We start from the raw sequence: 20,330 nt of genomic DNA, 5'->3' as shown, positions 1-20,330 counted from the left end.
GCATATGGTCGGCCAAGCGCATCTGTCTGCTCGCCTCGAGTTAGCTTTTGAGGGAGGGTCTTCAAGGCCTCTCTCTGCTTGACCACGGGTGTCCTAGCACTTCACATGTAGTCCCCAAAGCAACACTCTTCCTTTTTTTAAATTCCAGATTTAAAAAAATTAGCAAGGGGTACTTGGGTGGCTCAGTGGGTTAAAGCCTCTGCCTTCGGCTCAGGTCATGATGATCTCAGGGTCCTGGGATGGAGCCCCACATCGGGCTCTCTGCTCAGCGGGGAGCCTGCTTCCCTTCCTCTCTCTCTCTCCGCCTACTTGTGATCTCTCTCTCTGTGTCAAATAAATAAAATCTTTTTAAAAAATCAGAATTTATTTTTTATTTATTCTTATTTTTTCTTAAGATTTTGTTTATTTGACAGATCACAAATAGGCAGAGAGGCAGGCAGAGGGGGTGGAGAAGCAGGCCCCCTGCTGAACACAGAGCCTGATGCGGGGCTCCACCCCAGGACCCGGAGATCACACCCGAGCTGAAGGCCAAGGCCTTAACCCACTGAGCCACCCAGGCGCCCCTATTCTTATTTTTAAAAAAGATTTTATTTATTTATTTGAGAGAGAAAGAGTGAGCCGGGGAAGGAGCAGGGGGACGGCAGGAGGAGCTGACGGCACCCCCCCTCCCCCGCCCTGAGCTGAGCAGGGAGCCCGATGCAAGACTTGAGACTCGATCCCAGGACCCCAGGATCATGACCCGAGCTGAAGGCAGTTACTCAGCTGAGCTACCCAGACACCCCAAAACCAGAATTTAAAAAAAAAAAAGGATGAATCATCTATCCATCTTTTTTTTAAAGTTTTTTTCTTTTTTTTTTCGGTAGACTTAAGTAATTTAGTGTGGGGCTTGAACTCACAACACTGAGATCATGAGTCAGGTGCTTAACTGACTGGGCCCCTCAGGTGCCCCTTTTTATTTATTTATTTTTAAGATTTATATATTTACTTATTTGACAGAGAGAGGTCACAAGTAGGCAGAGAGGCAGGCAGAGGGGAGGTGGGAAGCAGGCTCCCCGCTGAGCAGAGCTCGATGGGGGACTCGATCCCAGGACCCTAAGATCATGGCCTCAGCCTAATGCAGAGGCTTAACCCACTGAGCCACCCAGGCGCCCCCCGTTTCACTTTTTTTAAAGTAATCTCTGCACGCAGTATGGGCTCGAACTTCCAACCCCAAGGTCAAGAGTTGTACGCGCCACGGACTGAGCCAGCCAGGTGCCTCTTGGCTGTCTGCTTTTTTTCTTTTTGAGTAAAGCGATAGAAGTTTATTAAACAGGGATACAGAAAAAGCTCTCAGGAGCGAGAGGGGTCTTGACCGAGTTGTCAACGAGGGCCTTTAGGGTCAGTCTTTCATAAAAAGCTAAGCAGGGAACTTAAATCCTTTGACGCCTCTACTGGTAACACCTTCCAAGGCTTACTGCCTTCTTGGGGTCTGGTTATTCTTTGTGGTCACATAAAGACACACCCCCCATGACCCAGCCCCCCACGCCTAGGGTAGGGTGGTCCACTTTGTCCCGTATCTCTGGTTTCCCCACACCTCTACATTTTTGGGATTTCTGGGGGCCTCATCTCATGGTCCCGTGTCTCTCCCTACCTACCTAGCCCCACCTGTCCCTTCCTCCTCCTTCCCCTGGAGTAGTAATGGGGCGCTAGGGAATGCGGCGACGCAGAGGGTCCTGTCCAGCGGCCTGTGGTATGGCTCCGGGGGTCATTCATGATGGGAAGCAAACTGTACATGCATCTCAGCTGTCTGCTTTTAAAAATAGTTGAGGGGGTCCTGGGTGGCTCAGTCAGTTAAGGGTCTGCCTTCGGCTCAGGTCATGATCCCACGGTCCTGGAATCAAGCCCCGTGTCGGGCTCCCTGCTCGGCAGGAAGCCTGCTTCTCCCTCTCCCTCTGCCTGCTGCTCCCCCTCCTTGTGTTCTTTCTCTCTCTCTCTCTCTGTGTCAAATAAAATCTTTCAAAAAATTTAGTAAAAATAGTTGAATCGATGAAACCAATAAAATACATAGTATATGAGTTGCCTTTGCTGTGGGTATAGAAAATCACACTGTTGGGCAAGTCCTGTGGGTCCTGTGGATTCTTCTGGCTCAGTGTCCTCCCTTAGCCAGAAAGTTCAGCAGACGGTGAGACGATGCCTGGTGATCACAAAGAAGAGAACCAAGCACAAGGAGGGACGTTTTATATCCATCAGGATGGCAGAAATTTAAGTCTGACATGACCACATTTTGGCCAGAGTCTGACAACTGGGTACTTGACTCTCGAGCACCCCGGGTGGGAGTGTGAACCTGTACAGTCCCTGCAGAGAGCAGTCTGATGCGTCTGATGAAGAATGTCCCCTTCGGCCCCTGGAGGACCTCAGTCGGTTAAGTGTCCAACTCGGTTTGGGCTCAGGTCATGATCTCAGGGTTGTGGGATTGAGCCCCGCATAAGGGCTCCACGCTGGGGCATGGAGCCTGTTTGAGATTCTGAGAGTCTGGGGCGCCTGGGTGGCTCAGTGGGTTAAAGCCTCTGTCTTCGACTCGGGTCACGATCCCAGGGTCCTGGGATCGAGCCCCACATCAGGCTCTCTGCTCCATAGGAAGTCTGCTTCCTCCTCTCTCTCTCTGCCTGCCTCTCTGCCTATTTGTGATCTCTCTGTCAAATAAATAAATAAAATCTTATTAAGATTCTGAGAGTCCCTCCTCCACCACCACCCCCAGTCTGGGGCACGCACACGCTCTCTTGCGCACACACTCTGTTGAAAGAAAAAAAATGGGAGAAACGTACAAGAATGTTCTTTGCAAGACTGTAGTATGGAAAATTTGAATATAGTCTAAGTGGCCAATAACAGGAGACTGTCCTGGTAAATCTAGTTAATAGGAAATACAGGGGTAGGGGATAGAGGGACAAGCTAAACAACACTTGGAGGAAGAGGCCCAACAAATCCAGAACATTCTGCAGGATATTTGGCCTGGCCTCTTCCACAAATCAGTGCCATTAAAACAAAACAGCTCTAGGTTAAAAGAGACCTAAGGGATAAGTCTTAGCCTATTGGCCTGCTGGCACCATGGGGCAGAGTGACCAGGCAGGGGTAGGGCCCAGGTGAGGAAAGTATTTTGAACTGGATGGTAGCAGCAGAAATGTTCCAGCATTCCCGCTGGGGCTCCAGTTCCTCAGGGGGCCTTCTATTTCCCTTACTACTGTCTTTATTTCCTTAGTTCTTTCTTTCTGGCTCCATGTATTCCTTATTTTACTTTTTCTCATTTTCTATTACATGACTTTCAAAGGTACAAAGTAGATAGAAGAATATGGAACCTCATGTGCCTCTCATTGTCCTGTCAACTGGTCATGGCCACAAGCCCCGCCCCCCACCATTTAATCTGTAATTCATATTTTCTCTTTCTTTCTTTTTCTTTTTTTTTTTTAAAGAGAAAGTGTGTGCAAGCAGGGAGGGTGGGGCAGAGGGAGAGAAAGAATCTTTTTTTTTTTCTTTAAGATTTTATCTATTTATTTGACACAGAGAGAGAGCGAGAGATCATAAGCAGGGGGAGTGGCAGAGGGAGAGGGAGAAGCAGGCTCTCAGCTGCGCAGGGATCCCAATTGGAGGCTCCATCCCAGGACCCTGAGATCATGACCTGAGCCGAAGGGAGAGGCTTAACCCACTGAACCACCTGGGCTCCTGGGAATCTTTTTTTTTTTTTTTTTAATTTATTTATTTATGAAGGGCCTGAGTGGGTAAGTCATGACTCTGAGATCATGATCTGAGCTGAAATCAAGAGTTGGATGCTTAACTAACTGAGCCACTCAGGTGTCTTTAATCTTTAACTTACCTTTGTAACTCACACATAATCAAGGTACTTGGTACTACAGTTAAATGCAAAAATTAAAAACAAGACCAGATGCTCACTCCCACCACTTCTGTTCAACACTGTACTGGAGATTTGAGCCAGAGTACTTGGTCAAGGTAAATAAATAAAAGGCATCCTGATTGGACAGGAAGGAGTACAAATTATCTCTATTTGCAGATGGCATAATCTTGTATATAGAAAACACTAACGAGAATAGATGCACACACACACCCTTATTAGAAGAACCAGTTCAGCAAGGTTTTAGTATACATCAATCTACAAAAATCTATTGTACTTTTAAAGAGATTTTATTTATTTATTTGAGAGAGAGATAGAAAGAGTAGGGTGAGGGGTGGCAGGGAGAGAAAGAAGCAGGCTCCTCGCTGAGCAGGGAGCCTGACGTGTGGCTTAACCCCAGGACCGTGGGACTATAACCTCAGCTGAAGGCAGGTGCTTAACTCACTGAGCCACCCAGTCACCCCAAAATTCTATTGTATTTCTACACACTAACAATGAACAATCCAAAAATAAATTTAAGACACAGCTCTACTTACAATAGCTTCAAAAATAAGAAAATACTTAGCAATAAATTTAAGAGACACAAGACTTGCACATTGAGAACTTAAAACTGTTGAAAGAAATTAAAGACCTAATAAATGAAAAGACATCCTATGTTCATGGATTGGAAGACTCAGTATTGTGTGTATGCGTTTTATTGAAGTGTAGTGGATGCACAATGTTACATTAGTTTCAGCTGTACCACATAGTGATTTGATGATTCTACATTTCACACTGTGCGCACCTCAAGTGTAGCTCCCATCTGTCACCCTGCAACGCTATTACAATACCACTATGTTCCCTATGTGGTACTTTTCGTCCCCTTGACCTATTCATCCCATAATAGGGAGCCTATGTCTCCCACCCTCCTCCACCTGTTTTGCCCATCCCCCCACCTCTTCTCTCTGGCAAACACCGGTTTGTTTTCTGTATTTATGGATCTATTTTTTTTTTTCTTTTTTCTTTCTTCTTTTTTTTTTTTTTAAAGATTTTATTTATTTATTTGACAGACAGAGATCACAAGTAGGCAGAGAAGCAGGCAGAGAGAGAGGAGGAAGCAGGCTCCCTGTTGAGCAGAGAGCCCGATGCAGGCCTTGATCCCAGAACCCTGGGATCATGACCTGAGCTGAAGGCAGAGGCTTCAACCCACTGAGCCACCCAGGCGCCCCTATTTTTTTTCTTTCTAAAAATACTTTACTTATTTATTTGACAAAGAGAGATCACAAGTAGGCAGAGAGCCAGGCAGAGAGAGAGGAGGAAGCAGGCTCCCCGATGAGCAGAGAGCCCAATGCGGGGCTTGATCCCAGGACACTGAGATCATGACCTGAGCTGAAGGCAGAGGATTAACCCACTGAGCCACCCAAGTGCCCCTTTATGGATCTATTTTTTTGTTTTCATTTGTTTTATTTTGTTTTTAGATTCCACATGTAAGTGAAGTCATATGGTAGTTGTGTTTTTCTGACTGACTTATTTCACTTAACATACTGCCATCAGGGTCCATCCATATTGTCATAAATGGCCAGATCTCATTCATTTTTATGGCAAAGTAATAATTATTGTGTATGTGTGTGTGTGTGTATATCTATACACATACACATATGTATATATATATATATATATATACACACACATACATCCTTATTATTTTTTTCCGCATCTTTTTTTTTTAAGATTTATTTGTTTATTTGACAGAGATCACAAGTAGGCTGAGAGGCAGGCAGAGAGAAAGGAGAAATCAGGCTCTCTGCTCGGCAGGGAGCCTGATGTGGGGCTCGATCCCAGGGCCCTGGGATTATGACCTGAGCCAAAGGCAGAGGCTTTAACCCACTGAGCCCCCCAGGTACACCATACATCTTTATTTTTTAAAGATTTTATTTGAGAGAGAGCAGGCACTGGGAGAGGGTAGAGGAAGAAGCAGACTCCCCACTGAGCATGGAGCCCCATGTGGGACTCAACTCAATGTCAGGACCCTGGGATCATGACCTGAGCTGAAGGCAGATGCTTAAGGGACTGAGCCACCCAGGTGTCCCTCAAAATACATTTTTGAGCAGCTACTGTGCTGGGCATGGTGGGGGGTGAGTTGGAGCGGGGAAGGGCCTTGGGTTCTGAACCGGTATGCTCATCCACGAGTCTTGTGAGTCCGTAGAAATCCACAGGAAACTTCGGCACAGGCTGATCTGGCCTGCTATGGGAATGCAGAGGACATCCAGGAAGGCTTCCTGGAGGAGGTGCCAAACTCAGCTCCAAAGCTTAAGCCAGGGGTGGGGCAGGGTGAAGAGAGAATTTCCCCAGAGAGGTCCCAGCTGTGGGTGGTTGGGAAGCGAGGGGCTGGGCTTCATCCGGAATCTGGAAGGAGAGGTGGGACTACAGCCGGAGGGGGTGGCCGGGTGGGCGGGGCACAGGAGAGTCACTCAAGGTTTTGTGACAAAATCATGTGCTTAGACGGGCGTCCCTGGCCGCGAGCCAGCGCGGGAGGGCGGATCCGAGCCGCGGGGCGCAGGGGCGCGGGCGCCTGCGGGCCTGGGTCAGGCGGGAGGGGCGGCTCGCGGGTCGCCGCGGAGATGGCCGTGACGTCACACAGGTCCGGCCCGCAGACCCCCTTCGGGGCTCGGCGACGATCACTCCGGGGACAAAATGGACATGCTATTCAGAAGGTGAGTCTGCAGCGGCCGGCGGTGCCCTGCGCGCCCGGCCTCGGCTGCGCCCGAGAAGCGTCATCGGGGCCCACCCGCCCGAGCCCCTTCCCGGTGTCCCCGACCCGAGTGACAGCACGCCCTACCGGAGTCGCCCCGAGGAGCCAGTTCCTTCCCACTTCGGGGGCTGCTATCCCGGCCCAGCCCCAGCCCCAGTCCGGGTCCCGGGCAGGTGGGCGCAGGTGCGTCGGGCAGGTGCGCGCGGCCATCCAAGCCGCCGCCACCCGCGGCCCCTCTCCCCGCAGCACCTGGCCGGGCCCGGCGCCACGGAAGCCGCAGGGCAGGGGCGGGGCGCGGCTGGGCTTCCTCGCGCGGGAAGGGGCCGGCACCGGGGCTAGATCCTGCGTGGGGGGCCCTTGCCCCGTGGAAGTGAGGCGGGTCTTCCTCGTCGGGCGGGGGTGGTGTCCCGCCCCCTGGGTCTGGACCCCTTACCTTGGAGACCGCCCTTTGCTTCCCGTTATGGAGGAAGGTCCCATCTTCGGGAGTCAGACCTGCAGGGCACTGAGTCCCTGATGTGAGGGGAAGACTGGGGGGGGGGGGGCTCCTCCGTTTCCCCCAGGCGGGAAGTGCTAGCGCCTAAGAAGGGGCGCCCCGGCCTCCCTCCCGTGACCTGGATGGGGTCGTGGGGACGTGGGGCTGCGCCAGCTCTGCCCAGGGTCCAGTCCAGGGTCTGGGTGGGAGCCTGGCCCTGGGTTGACCCGTTGCTTTGCCCTCAGACAGTAAACATCTTGTGCTTGAGAAGTGTGGATACCTTCCCCTCCCTCCCGGCAAACCCACGGGAAAATTGTAGGACACCTGGGAATTACCCTGGGGTCCTGTCTGCAAAGCTACACAGTATTTCTCCAAAATATTATTTTAACCTGTCATTTCCTCTAGAGCAAACTGATTTAAAATAAGAAATAAGAAATCCCAGAGGTCCTGTGCTCTGGCTTCTCTGTGAATTCCTTCTGTGTGAATGGCTGTTCTTATTTTGGTTGTAGAACTTTGTGATCTGATGGATTCTGATGCAAGCACAGGGGCTTTGGAAAGGCTGACTCACGGATCCAAGGTAAGATGAGAACTGGCTTCATCTAAATTGTTTTCCCTTTAGAGCTTGGTCAACATTGTCTTCAAGAGTCCTTGAGTTTTGTTTTAAGTAATCTCTTTGCCCAACGTGGGGTCCAGACTCACGACCCCGGACATCAAGAGTCGCATTCTTTACTGACTGGGCCAGCCGGGTGTCCCTGGATTTGTAAGTTATGACTTCTTTCCAGGTGGCATAAGGGACAAGAGATTGCAAAATGAAAAAAGCCACTATCTTTCCTTTTTATTGTATCTCAGCATAATTACACTAAAAAAGTAGTCAAAATAATATCAAGTATGGAATGAAGGTGTCCACCTTAATAGTCAACACTGGTGGGGGTGCCTGGGTGGCTCAGCGGGTTGAGCGTCTGACTCTTGGTTTCGGCGTGGGTCCTGCTGTTGGATGGACCCTGTCCTCCGTTGGGCTTCACACTCAGCGGGGAGCCCGCTCACGATTCTTCCTCCTTCCCTCTCCCTCTGCTTCCCTTGCTCACACACTCTTTCTCTAAAATGAAAAAAATCGGTTAAAAAAAAAAAAAAGAAAGAGAAACACCTCTGGTTTGTACATTGACGTACAGACCCTCTTACCCCCCAGCCTGCCAAGAGCCTCATCAGGTGAAGGTGGGGCTGGTGTGCTTGGAGCCGTGCGCTGTTCTGTGTGTGGGTAGGAACGGGGATCATGTTCAGTCTCTGACTTCACTTTACACTATTACACGTTTAGGGATATTTCCTGGGCACCGACCCTGGCCCAGGGATTCGGGAATGACTTGAAGTTGTCCCGAAAAGGAATGCGTCTGAAGGACCCAGAGTGTGTGCGCGTTGGGGCCGTGGGTGGTTCCACCCTGACCCTCCAGGGTTTCCTGCTCTCCCGGGCTCCTGGGCCAGGAAAGGAGCTCAGAGATGTGGAGTCTGGATCAGATCTTAGTTTCTTTCAAGCGGGTAGAAAAATAAAGGTAAGAGCATCCTGTGAGGGGCGCCTGGGGGGTCAGTCACTATGTGTCTGTGTCTGCCTTTAGCTCAGGTCATGATCTCAGGGTCCTGGGATCAAGCTCTGCATCAGGCTTCCTGCTCAGCGGGAATCCTGCTTCTCCCTCTCCCATTCCGGCTGCTTGTGTTCCCCCCACTCTTGCTGTGTCTCTCTCTCTCTGTCAAATAAATTAAAAAAAAAAAAATTAAAAAAAGAAGCACCCTGTGAGATGCCAGCCCACATTGCTTTGGTTGACCTGCCCTCAATAAAGCCAATCCTCTTAAAATCCGCTTTTGGGGAAGAGAAGTTTGAGAACTCTTTCAGAGCAAATCTTATTGCAAGGAGAGGGGGTCTATTCTTGAACTAGAACAGTTGAGGTTGATGAATGTTAAAGAACTTTTAAAATATCTTTTTGGGGGAACTTTTTTAAAGGATTTTATTTGAGAGAGGACACACAGAAGAGCAGAGGGAGAGAGAGAAGCAGACACCCCGCTGAGCAGGGAGCCTGACACGGGGCTCCATCCCAGGACCCTTGGATCATGACCTGGGCTGAAGGCAGATGCTTAACGACTGGGCCACCCAGGCACCCCAAGAGAGAACTTTTTTTTTTTTTTTTTTTAAGATTTTATTTATTTATTTGACAGACAGGGATCACAAGTAGGCAGAGAGGCAGGCAGAGAGAGAGGAGGAAGCAGGCTCCCCGCTGAGCAGTGAGTCCGATGCGGGGCTCTATCCCAGGACCCTGGGATCATGACCTGAGCCAAAGGCAGAGAGGTTTAACCCACTGAGCCACCCAGGTGTCCCAAGAGAGAACTTTTAAAACACATGTTTCCTTTAAAGCAGAAATGCAAAATTGACTTAAGTACCAAGGTCAGTTAGTGGTTAACTTAGGGCAAACCTGTTCTGAATTCTGACCTTCGGGTTGAGGATGGGGGTGGGGGCCGGAGAAGCAGGTCACCATATTTTTTATTTTTTTCTAGATCTTGAACACAGACTTGCTAAGATCCTCTGTTAAAAGATCACTGTGCTGGGGCGTCTGGGTGGCTCAGTGGGTTAAGCCTCTGCCTTTGGCTCAGGTCATGATCCAGGGTCCTGGGATGGAGCCACCGCATTGGGCTCTCTGCTCAGCGGGGAGCCTGCTTCTCCCCCTCTCTCTGCCTGCCTCCCTGCCTACTTGTGAGCTCTGTCAAATAAATAAATAAAATCTTAAAAAAACCAAAATCATTGTGCTTGTGCTCTGTTCCTTCCTCCCTGCAGAATAGCGTCTCCCCCCACGGCCCCCGTCTTGGAAGCTTTCTGGACTTCACCGCCACCTTCCGTTTGCCGCTCCCCACTCCTGGATGCCCCCGGATTCCAGGTAGGAGCCTTCAGCTGGGGAGCTGACTTGTCCCCCAGCCCCTCCCAGGGCCACTCCTCCTGGGCGCGGTTCCAGGGCTGGAAGGACCGGGGACTGGGGCGGGTCCCAGGGAGCTGGAAACTAAGGTGAGGGCTTGGGCGGCTCCTTGTCCCGCCTCCCCGAGAGGAGAGGAGGTCACCCGGTCTCTGGGGCTCTGGGTTGCTGGGGAAGGAACCGGCCCGTCATCGTTTCCTCTTCCTCCCTTGCTGGCACGCATTTCACTTCATGACAAAAATTTTTTTTTCTATTTATTCAGCATTTCCTGAAGGTGCCCAAACATTCTGTTTACAAAGGGAAAATGTTAGCCCTTTGTTAGGGAAGTTGGTCAGAAGTTCAGCTTGTAACAAACGTCAGATTGCTGCATGGACCCTTCGCCCCCTGGCAGGGTGTGCAAGGAATCTGGCTTTTGGCAGAATGCATGGTGTGCTGGAGGCTGTGAAGGCAGGGGCGCATCTGGGGGTGCGGGGTCTGTGGGATATGCACGGACGCGTGCACCCCGGAAATATCTGCTGAGCATCAGCTTCGTGCTCGTTGCTGGGCCGGGCTTTGGGGACACAGGGACACAGCTGTGGACAGAGAAGCCAAAAACGCAGGCGATGGAGTAAGTCTGTCAAAAGGGGCTGTGGAACCCAGAGATAGAGCAGGAGGACCCAGGGGCGGGAGTAGGGGGAGATGCAGCGGGTGAGGCACTGTGCACCTGCGTGAGAAAGGGCAGTATGGGGGTGTCTGGGTGGCTCAGTCATTAAGCGTCTGCCTTCAGCTCAGCTCATGATCCCGGGGTCCTGGGATCGAGCCCCGCCTCTGGCTCCTTGCTCAGCGGGGAGCCTGCTTCTCTGTCTCCCTCTGCCCCTTCCCCTGCTTGTGTGCTTGAGCGTCATGCTCTCTCTCTCTCTCTCTCTAATAACTAACTTAAAAGAAAATAATCTTTTAACCTGGTGCCAACCAGCTGCTCTAGAAAATCTGAGGTTGGCCCTCCCCCCCGGCCATGACCCTGGCCCCTACGTCCAGCAGGGAAGTGAGGAGAATATGGGGTTCAGATTCCTCTCCTTGTTGTAATTTCACTTTGGGGGAACTTTTATCTGAACTTGGCCTAACAAACTCGCGGGATGTATTCCTTGGGAGATCAAAACTAAGTCGGTTTGGACATGTCACGGGGACAAAGGAGTCGGCCGAACAAGTTCCAGGCAAAAGTGGAACAAAGTAATGGGTTTATTTATTAATATCTTATTTTTTAAACTACTCTGTACACCCAGCATGGGGCTTGAACTCACAGCCCCGAGATGGAAAGTCTCACGTCAGCCAGGAGCCCCCCCAGTCCCGTAGTATTTATTATAACTCAAGTATGACACGACTGAGCCCACCTGTCACGACCGAAGGACTGGCTACATCAGCGAGCAGGGAGACCATGCCCCCACGCTGAGGGTTTCCAAGCGCCCCAGTCCGGCCGCAGAGCAAACCCCCGTCCTTGACCGTGGGCCGCCTTGCGAGACGACTTCCCGAGGATGAGCGGGGTAGCCTGGCGGGGAGAAGGTCACCTGTGATCTTGCACGGTGATCCCCTCGAGATGGGAAGGGCATCTGTGTGGACGCGCTCCCCAAATCCACCACCCTCCTGTGCTCCTAAGAAAACCGGCAGACCAATCCCCGTGGGCCTCGAGACTGTCGAGGTCATCGGAAGTTGGGAAAGCCTGGGGGTGAGGGGCTGACTGGACTAATTTATTTTATCCCCCCCCCCCCAGGGAGCCTTCCCAGCCTTTAAAATGCTAATGTGTATTGTGCTTTGGGCTACGGTTTATAGCCTTTCCTGTTTCTCTGCCTTTGCCCGGAGCTGGTGTTCTGTGGAGCCTAGTTTGGGAAAGCAGAACGGTGCAGGGTGGGGAGGTGGGCAGCGCTGTGACCTACGCTGTGACCGACGCTTCCCCCAGGGCCTGGCATGTGCCTTCCCACGAGGATTCCTGAGGGAAGCAAGTGACATGAAAATCCACCGACCTTGCTTCACAGTCTCGTGCTCTGGGTACGTTTTTCTTTTGTTTTTTTAAGAGTGGTTGGTGTCTCTCTCTCTCTCTCTCTTTCCTTTGGGTGCATATATATATATTTTTAAAGGTTTTATTTATTTGACAGAGAGAAAGATCACACGTAGACAGAGAGGCAGGCGGTGGGGAGCGAGGGGGGGGGGAAGCAGGCTCCCCGCTGAGCAGAGAGCCCCATGCGGGGCTCATCCTTGGACCCTGGGATCATGACTTGAGCCGAAGGCAGAGGCTTAACTCACTGAGCCACCCAGGAGCCCCTGTGTTGTTGTTGTTTTTTTCCTTTTTAATTGTTTTTAACAACCTCACACTTCTGGGTTGGTGGGGGAATGGTTTCTGTTCACTTGGGTGAGTGAGTCAGTCAGTCCCCAACCTGGGTTCACATGCTTCATCTGTTAAAATAAAGGGAGAAGACATTTGAACTGGGTGGTGGGTTCCATTCTGGAATTTTCAGGGTCAATGAATCTGACCTTTCCACTAAGCTCGGGTGGATGGAGCTTCTGGGGGCCCAGGGCTTTCCCCACACGGACGGAACGCTCACGGGCTAGACATCCCCACCACCAGCTGGCCCCAGAGGGTTAACCACAAAATTTTTTGAAGACACCCCTAGATTTGTCTTGGCAAGGTGGAACCCAGTACAGTTCACCTCTGGGGCAGGTAGATCTGACTTGGACAAACTGCCAGATAGCTCCCGGGGGACGCCCTCCTGCTGGGTGCCTGCCCTTGGGGAGGCTGCCCCTCCCCCACCCCAGCCACCAGTGACCTGGGCTTTGTCCTCGTGAGGACAAGTAATGTCAAGTGAGATGTTTTCCAGTGCAGTGAAAAGTCCATCATAGCTGGCCCCCAAGCCATGGCCGGTCTGAGGTCCGGCCGCCCCACCTGCATCAGGGTGGCCTTCAGCTCCGCCAGCACCAGGGCTGGCTTCCGCAAGAGGCAGAGAAACACACTCCATCGCTTCAAGGTACTCTCACCGCCCTGGCCCTCCTGGGGGTGCCGGGGGCGGGGGGGGGGGGGCACAGGGCGACCTGTGATCCCCGGACCAGGCGTCCTGGCGGCTCTTCTCGGTGGTTCCTGGTGAAATCATTATGGGTCTTTCTTCCCTGCTGAAATGTCAGTGGGTTCAAACTCCTTCGTTTTGATCAAGAAAAAACAAAAAAGCCTTTTTCCCCAGAAGCCTGGGGTCCTTGGGGAGGGTTTTAGAACATCTGATACAAGCCCCGGGGTTCTTCAGAGGGCCCTGAGCAAGGCCTGGCCGCTGTCTGGCCTCAGCTCCTATAAAGGAAGGAAGGAGTTAAGACAGATAATCTAGAATCTACCATGATCTTCTAGTTTGGGTTTAGAACGAGTGCAGGGTTTTCTGTTCCCAGTGAGACGGGGACCGCATCCGGCCGCCTTCTCGCCGCATTCCTGGTCCTCCTTCTCCTATTCCCGGCGGCCCAGGTTCTCATTTTAGTCCCTTAAACCAGGAGGTGCCTCTTGCCCACCCTCCAAGGGCTGCCTTCCTCTGAGGGTCCGGTGTGGCGGGAACAGCTGCCGTCCCTCGGTCCCTGGCCCTAGGACACTACCTGCTATCGGTCTGCCTGCCATCCTAGAAAGGATTATTCAGCATTTTTTTTTTTTTTAAATTTCTCCAGGCCAATCACAAAAAGAATCACATGGACTTAATTGAAGGTATCTGGAGGGAGGTACGTGACAGAATGAGCCAAGAGCCCCTCTACCCCTTGAAGGGCTGGTGGAGCTGTCCCCGATGTCAAGTCCCCAGAACCAGCCACAGGTCGAACTTGCAAGCAGGCCTTTCCAAGGAGAGTGGTTTGGGGCCTGCTTGTGTGTGCTCTTTTGTGATGGGGAAGTCTGAGGTACTGTGTTTTACAAGAGCCGCCCGAGTGCCTCAGTTTATTATTATTATTATTATTATTACTATTATTTTTTTAAAGATTTTATTTATTTATTTGACAGACAGAGATCACAAGCAGGCAGAGAGGCAGGCAGAGAGAGAGGAAGGAAAACAGGCTCCCCGCAGAGCAGAGAGCCCGATGCGGGGCTCGATCCCAGGACCCTGAGATCTTGACCTGAGCCGAAAGCAGAGGCTTAACCCACTGAGCCACCCAGGCGCCCCTATTATTATTTTTTAAAGAATCTATTTTATTGGGGTGCCTGGGTGACTCAGTTGTTAAGCCTCTGCCTTCGGCTCAGGTCAAGATCTCAGGGTCTTGGAATCGAGCCCCGCATCGGGCTCCCTGCTCCGCGGGGAACCTGCTTCTCTCTCTCCCACTCCCCCTGCTTGTGTTTCCTCTTTCACTGTCTCTTTCTGTTAAAATAGATTTTTTTTTTTTTAAAGATTTTATTTATTTATTTGACAGAGAGAAATCACAAGTAGGCAGAGAGGCAGACAGAGAGAGAGAGAGGAGGAAGCAGGCTCCCCGCTGAGCAGAGAGCCCGATGCGGGACTCGATCCCAGGACCCTGAGATCATGACCTGAGCCGAAGGCAGCGGCTTAACCACTGAGCCACCCAGGCGCCCTAAAATAGATTTTTTTTAAAAGATTTTATTTATTTTTTTAAAAGATTTATTAATTTTTAGAGTGAGAGCATGTGCGTGCCCACAAGCGGGTGTGGGGGAGAGGGAGAGGGAGGGAGAACCTCAAGTAGACCCCCCACGGAGCACAGAGCTGGCACAAGGCTTGATCTCACGACCTTGAGGTCATGATTGAGCTGAAAACAAGAGTCAGATGCTCAACTACCTGAGCCTCCCAGGCGCCCCAAAGATGTTATTTTTAAGTCATCTCTATGCCCAGTGTGGGCCTTGAACTCCCAACCCCGAGATCAAGAGCCACAGGCTCCCCCACTGAGCCAGCCAGTCACCCCTCAGCATCTGTTGCAATCAAAATCAAAATCAGGGGGCACCTGGGTGGCTCAGTGGGTTAAAGCCTCTGCCTTTGGCTCAGGTCATGGTCTCAGGGTCCTGGGATCGAGTCCCGCATCAGGCTCCCTGCTCAGTGGGGAGCCTGCTTCTCCCTCTCTCTCTGCCGGCCTCTCTGCCTACTTGTGATTTCTGTCAAATAAATAAATAAATAAATAAATAAAATCTTAAAAAAATAATTAAAATCAGTAATCCAGGTGTAGTTGACATGTGGTCTCGTGGAGTTTAAAGATCCCGGGGTCTAACCCTAGCCATGTGGCCAGGGATCGCCTGCCCCGCTGGGCCTCTCTGTCTGCGAGGCCGGATTCTGTTAGTTTATGTGAGGGGTGAGCCCCTCACTGTCCCCCACACGCTCCCTCTAGTCTGGGCCTCGAGGCCTCGTGGGGCTGGGGACTGCTCTGCCATGGGGCCCCATGATGCTGGCTCTGTGAAGCCCAATTCTGCCCATTTCTGAATCTGAAATGATTAGAGTTGTCCACAGATTATGGTGTGAAACTATTTTTATTTTTACCGTTTTGGGGGGTGGTGCATATGTGACCATGTCACCTGTCCACGGGAGAAATGAGCCCCTCGGCAGGTTTTTACTCCCCACATGAGAGTTGACTCCCGGGCCGTTTCTGCCCGCGGCTCCACGGGGAGTGAAACCCTTCCAACTGGCTGACCAGCAGGGACCTCAGGGGTCCGTGGGTGTATCTGGGAGGAGGTTTCAGCCTGGCCTGGAGATTCACGGGGTGCAGCTCCCCGCAGTTAACGCAGGAAGGGACAGCGGTCGGTTGCGGGGACTCAGATGTCCCTGGAGAGAGACCTTTAATGCCAGAGCTGCTCAGTCAAGAGCACAGATGCAGAGAGGGGAAAAGCTGGAGTAAGAGCTGGGAAATCCGGTCAAGGTCAGCAGCGAGGAGCCGTGGGACTCGAGGTCCAAAAAGCTCCAGGGGCCCCCTCAGGTGGTCACAGAGGTAGGAGGCTGCCGAGGAAGATGGGCTGTGTCACCCACGGCTGCTGCTCAGAAACGGGGCACTTTGAAAACCATGAACTCTGCCCCCGAACGCTCCCTTCTGCCTCTGGCCAGCCCTGTGCATGGGGGTGGCAGGCGGTCAGGAACAGGGTGGGGTGAGCCAGGAACCGGATGTTGGGAGGAAGTGAGCTCAGACCCCGGGGTGGGCTGGGCCGTGTGGACCCGGCTGGCGGGGCTGGTGCGCAGTCCTGGGACAAGGGCTTTAAGTGATGGGCGCCCAGTGGTAGCGGACCCTCAAGCTTTTGGGATGTGAGGAGATATTTGTCTAATGCATTTTTTTTTTTAAAGATTTTATTTATTTATTTGACAGATCACAAACAGGCAGAGAGCCAGACAGAGAGAGAGGAGGAAGCTGTGCAGAGAGCCCGATGTGGGTCTCCATCCCAGGACCCTGAGATCATGACCTGAGCCAAAGGCAGAGGCTTAGCCCACTGAGCCACCCAGGCGGCCCTAATGCATTTTTGAAAAACATTTATTTTTGAAGCAGGGACGTTAGGGTTAGGGAGGGTAGGGAAGGGAGTGAGACAAGCAGACTCTGCTGTGAGCATGGAGGCCTTTGTGGGGCTTGATCCCATGACCCTGAGATCAGGGCTGGAGCCGAAATCAGCAGTGGTCCCCGTCTAAGGCATTTTTTATCGTTCGCGAAGCAGACGCGTTGGCAGAGTCTGCCAGCATCAGTGCTGGGAGAAATAATCTGTGTGTGGGAGGGGCGTGTTGCACTTTCTCCTGGTGGAGGTTGCCGTCTGGCTCAGAAATCGTTTTGTGCTCAGTTTTTAGATCCTTTCGATGGCGATTCAGAAGATCCCCCCGGTCACCTGGCCTCCAGCCACAGTGACTGTTCTCCAGGTGACGCGAATGGTACTGGGCCTTCCCACGCGCTCAGGTGCGGGCGTCCGGGAGAAGTTAGCTTAGAAGACCCTCGCTCGTCCAAAACCGCAGACTTCCCGCTGAGAGCGGCCAGCCGGGGCCCCACGTCTCTTGAGGCCAACGACGTGGATATGCAGCCCGTGGAGGCCAGCAGCCCTGAGACTCGAGGCCGGGCTACCCGGCGCTCGGGGTCGCCGGAAGACTGGAGGATGACCGAGGACCCGTGGCCCAGGGCAGCTGGCCCCCTCCTCCCCGCCACGGGTCCCCTGGAGCCAGGCCGCCCGGCACAGAGCAGAACTAGAGCCACCCGGCCGCCACCCAGACTCGGGGGTGAGAAGGACAAGGGACCCAAGCTGAGCCTCTCCAAGAGGAAACTGGAACTTTTACTTGCAGAGCCTGAGAAAACGAAGAGAAAGAAGCAGTACGCGGCCTAGGCCAAGGTGAGCAGAGCCAGCTCAGGAACGGGTCCTACAGCCCTGAGGGGTCCCCTGGGTCACAGCTGCCGCCGATGGACTTGTTTCCACGAAACACTTGCCCTGCGTAGGTCTGAAGCAAGGCACACCTGAGTGCCCACCAACTGTGCTGGAAATGGGTTTTTCCAGCCGAGGAAGGGTCCTGGGTCACAGGATGCCCCTCCCCCCCTAAATTCCAAGTTTCTTTACTGTGCGCACAGAGGACGCTCTGAGCTGTGGGTTCTGGCTGTTGACATGATCATGGACTTGACGTGCCGCTTGTTAAAAATAAAGGGGTGGTGGCGGCTCTTTGACCCTTTTCCCAGTTGCTGCGGGTTTGCTCACTGGGCCTTCTGCTCCCCAGCAGGCATGAATTGAGTACAAGTCTGGTGCCAGCGCCGGGGGGCCGCGGCCCACACGCCTAGGACCACCGTCCCCAAGTGCCAATAAAAGGGAAGTGCACGTGAGGCCAAGAGCTGCTCCTTCCTCCTGGCGGGCCGGCGGGGGTGGGCGCAGGCTCTGCCCACTGAGAGAGAGACTGTGGCCCTTCCAATAGGATGGCCACAGGGTGGCCCCGTTGGGAGGGTCCCTCAGGCCCCATGGGCTGAGCTTCGCGTGGGGGTGGGGCTCCAAGAGGCCCTGGAGGTGGGCGCTGAGTGACGTGGAGCTTTGGGAGGCATCAAGTGGGTGCCTCGGGCACACCTGAGGTATGTAGAAGCCTTTGACAGGAGCTTCTAGCCCAGACCTGGGGTGGCCAGCCCCTCCCCCCGCGTCCCCCGGCAAGGTGTTGGGGGGGTCTGGTCGCCGCAGCGGCTTCTGCTCACCCCCGTTCAGGAACATGCTACGCATTCCCCTCCAGGATGGTGGTGGTGCTCCTGCGCCCGGGACCCTTACCTGGGCGTGGTGGGCACGGGAGGTAGGGGGACAGATGCCCATGGTGGCCCTTCTGTGGGTTCTACTTCCTCAGGCCTGGTCTCAGCTCTCACAGCCTACAGCCCCATTTAGGAATCTCGCTGTAGAAAAGCTAAGAACTGTTAAGGGTTCAGAGAAAACGCTTAGATTCCTGACAGAATGTTCAAACTGAGTGGGGAGGCAGCGGACTCTGTCCCCAGGGCCTGGGGACAGCCAGAGCCTGGCAGCTCCAGAGAAGCGGTGGGGGTGAGAGGCAGCAGCTGAGGCACCCCCCAGCCCCGGATCATCCCTTGGTTGGTGGACGAGCGTGGGGCACCGGGGCAGCAGCAGCAGGACAGGTTTTCGCCTCTGGGTCTATGCCAAGGTCCAGCAGCCACCCCAGGATCTGGGGGAAGGCAGGCACCCTGGGGGGGGGGGGACCACAGGATGGGGGACCGGTCAGCTGGCCAGGCCCTGGGGTTCGTTTCTGTGGGGGAAGGGCCCCCAGGACCGGAGCTTCGGCGCTGCGAGGAGACAGAGACAGAAGAGGTGGGAGGCCGGGTCGTGCTTAGTGTTTTATTCCCCGAACAAGCCAAGCTACAGCGCCTCCCCAGGCACCTCACGGAGTCCGGCCAGCTTCCGCCATCCCGGCCAGCAGCCCGCGCTCCGCTTCCTCTGACGGCGACGGCGCACCAAGGACTTTCCTCCGACACGTCCACTTCCTCCCAGCAGTTGAACGATGAAGAGACATAAATAGTTAGGACACAGAAAGGGGGCGAGGGAGCCGAGCTTCACTCCGTGCAGAGGACGGCCACGCCGCGCTCATAGAAGCTGCGTGGGTCCTCTTTGGTGGCGATCTCGAAGTCGACCGTGAAGATGAGGTCTGCCCGAGTGAAGTTCAGGTAGACAGGCAAGGTCACCTAGAGGAGAGGACAGGCTCAGTGCTGGCTCAGGCAGACAGCCCGCGGCAGCCCCGGCGACTGGCTGCATGCGGGGAGGGGGTGGGGACACGGGGTACCTGCTGACCCCAGATGGCTGGAATGGGCCACTCACCACGTTAGCCTTTCTCTCAGCATTGGTCTGCTTGACCCAGCGCAGCTGCGTCAGAGGGAGGACCGTGGAGATGGCGTGGGACAGCGACAGCTTGTTGTTACTGCACGTGGCCCCCTGAAGCTTCAGACCTGCGGGAGGCAGTCAGGCCCCGTCACCAGTGGTAACGGCTGTGTGACTCCCGGTGACGCAGTGCACGGCTCTGGCGTGCCGCCGACCGCATCTCAGACACGTCGGACTGGGAGCAGCCCTGGAAGGCCGCCAGCCACCAGGACCACCTGTGAAGAGGCCCGGGTGCAGGGACAGGCTGCCACAGGGAGAAGCCCAGAGTGGCTGAGGACCCCAACTCACCCGTGACCCCAAAGCTGCAGGCATCCAGGGTGGCACTCTGGGAGGTGGTGACGTTGACTTCCAGGCAGAGCTCCTCCAGGGACCAGCTGTTGGCCTGGGCCACGTACTGCCTGGTGGCGGTGATGTACGCCTCGGGCACAAACAGGCCACCCAGACACACGTGGATGTTCTGTAGGAAGCAAGAGCCCCCCGGTGAGCAGCGAGCGCCTGCCACCCCTTCCCTCGGGTCGTGCTGGGGTCTGTGCCCGCCCCCTGGGCTCCCGAGTGCTGCCCCCCCCGCCCCGGACAGCGCCCGCATCGCCCACCCCCCGCGGGGCAGCCTTCACCACCTTTAGCTCCTTCGCGCCCCCGGACGCAGCCGCCTGGGAGATGTTCTGTAGCTGTTTGATCCTCTCGCTGAAGTCGGACACCCACTGGATGACGGTCATGCCCGCGGGCACGGTGTAATGCGACCAGCTCCGAGGCAGGATCCCTGCATGCAAGGGGACCCCCGGCCCCGTCATTCGGACCATCCCCAGGGCACACAGGGGTCACTCTGCTAGCGGTCAGCAGCTTCTCTACTCTGCCTGCCTCCGTCCCCTGCCCACACCCCTGCATCTGCTCATCCAGCCTGAGGAGGGGTGTCTGGGGGGGGCCACAAACCCCCCAAAGACTGCCTTAGCGGCTAACTCCCCTCACACAAGCTGCGGGGCTTCAACTGCCTTAGCGGCTAACTCCCC

At 53.9% G+C, this 20,330-nt stretch overlaps 2 protein-coding genes and 1 long non-coding RNA gene across 11 annotated transcripts in view; 1 reads left to right on the top strand and 2 right to left on the bottom strand.

The window, feature by feature from the left end:
* Window positions 1-5,776: 5,776 nt before the first annotated feature.
* On the bottom strand, window positions 5,777-6,826 carry LOC131837002 (uncharacterized). Its single transcript, XR_009355910.1, has 2 exons — window positions 6,702-6,826; window positions 5,777-6,268 (listed from the first exon to the last, which is right to left on the bottom strand). It is a non-coding gene; the product is annotated as an uncharacterized LOC131837002 (long non-coding RNA).
* LOC131837001 (uncharacterized) lies at window positions 6,370-17,786 on the top strand. Of its 9 annotated transcripts, XR_009355906.1 has the most exons (9): window positions 6,371-6,576; window positions 7,596-7,663; window positions 8,399-8,630; window positions 9,902-10,001; window positions 11,965-12,053; window positions 12,881-13,027; window positions 13,701-13,751; window positions 16,771-17,307; window positions 17,687-17,786. XR_009355906.1 is itself a non-coding variant. In XM_059183141.1 (7 exons), the coding sequence occupies exons 5-7, from the start codon at window positions 12,917-12,919 to the stop codon at window positions 17,299-17,301; spliced, it is 693 nt and encodes a 230-aa protein (XP_059039124.1). In that variant the 5' UTR covers window positions 6,374-6,576; window positions 7,596-7,663; window positions 9,902-10,001; window positions 11,965-12,053; window positions 12,881-12,916; the 3' UTR covers window positions 17,302-17,526. The 9 variants fall into 9 exon arrangements, 4 of the variants coding, with proteins under 4 accessions (XP_059039124.1, XP_059039125.1, XP_059039127.1 ...); XR_009355908.1 differs by lacking the exon at window positions 11,965-12,053 and having other exon boundaries at window positions 6,370-6,576; XR_009355905.1 differs by lacking the exon at window positions 8,399-8,630 and having other exon boundaries at window positions 6,373-6,576; window positions 17,684-17,786.
* A 986-nt stretch (window positions 17,787-18,772) lies between these two features.
* DYNC1H1 (dynein cytoplasmic 1 heavy chain 1) overlaps window positions 18,773-20,330 on the bottom strand; it is a 68,712-nt gene continuing 67,154 nt past the window's right edge. The window contains exons 75-78 of the mRNA XM_059183140.1: window positions 19,941-20,083; window positions 19,612-19,780; window positions 19,264-19,391; window positions 18,773-19,130 (exon numbers count right to left, since the gene is read on the bottom strand). Coding sequence (XP_059039123.1) covers window positions 19,002-19,130; window positions 19,264-19,391; window positions 19,612-19,780; window positions 19,941-20,083 — 569 coding nt within the window. The 3' untranslated portion in view covers window positions 18,773-19,001. The remainder of the gene's footprint in view (window positions 19,131-19,263; window positions 19,392-19,611; window positions 19,781-19,940; window positions 20,084-20,330) is intronic.

The sequence above is a fragment of the Mustela lutreola genome, chromosome 7, assembly GCF_030435805.1.
Source record: "Mustela lutreola isolate mMusLut2 chromosome 7, mMusLut2.pri, whole genome shotgun sequence".
Lineage (NCBI taxonomy): Eukaryota > Metazoa > Chordata > Mammalia > Carnivora > Mustelidae > Mustela > Mustela lutreola.
Note: the sequence above shows the minus strand (reverse complement) of the source record. Positions and strands in the feature narration are given on the sequence as shown.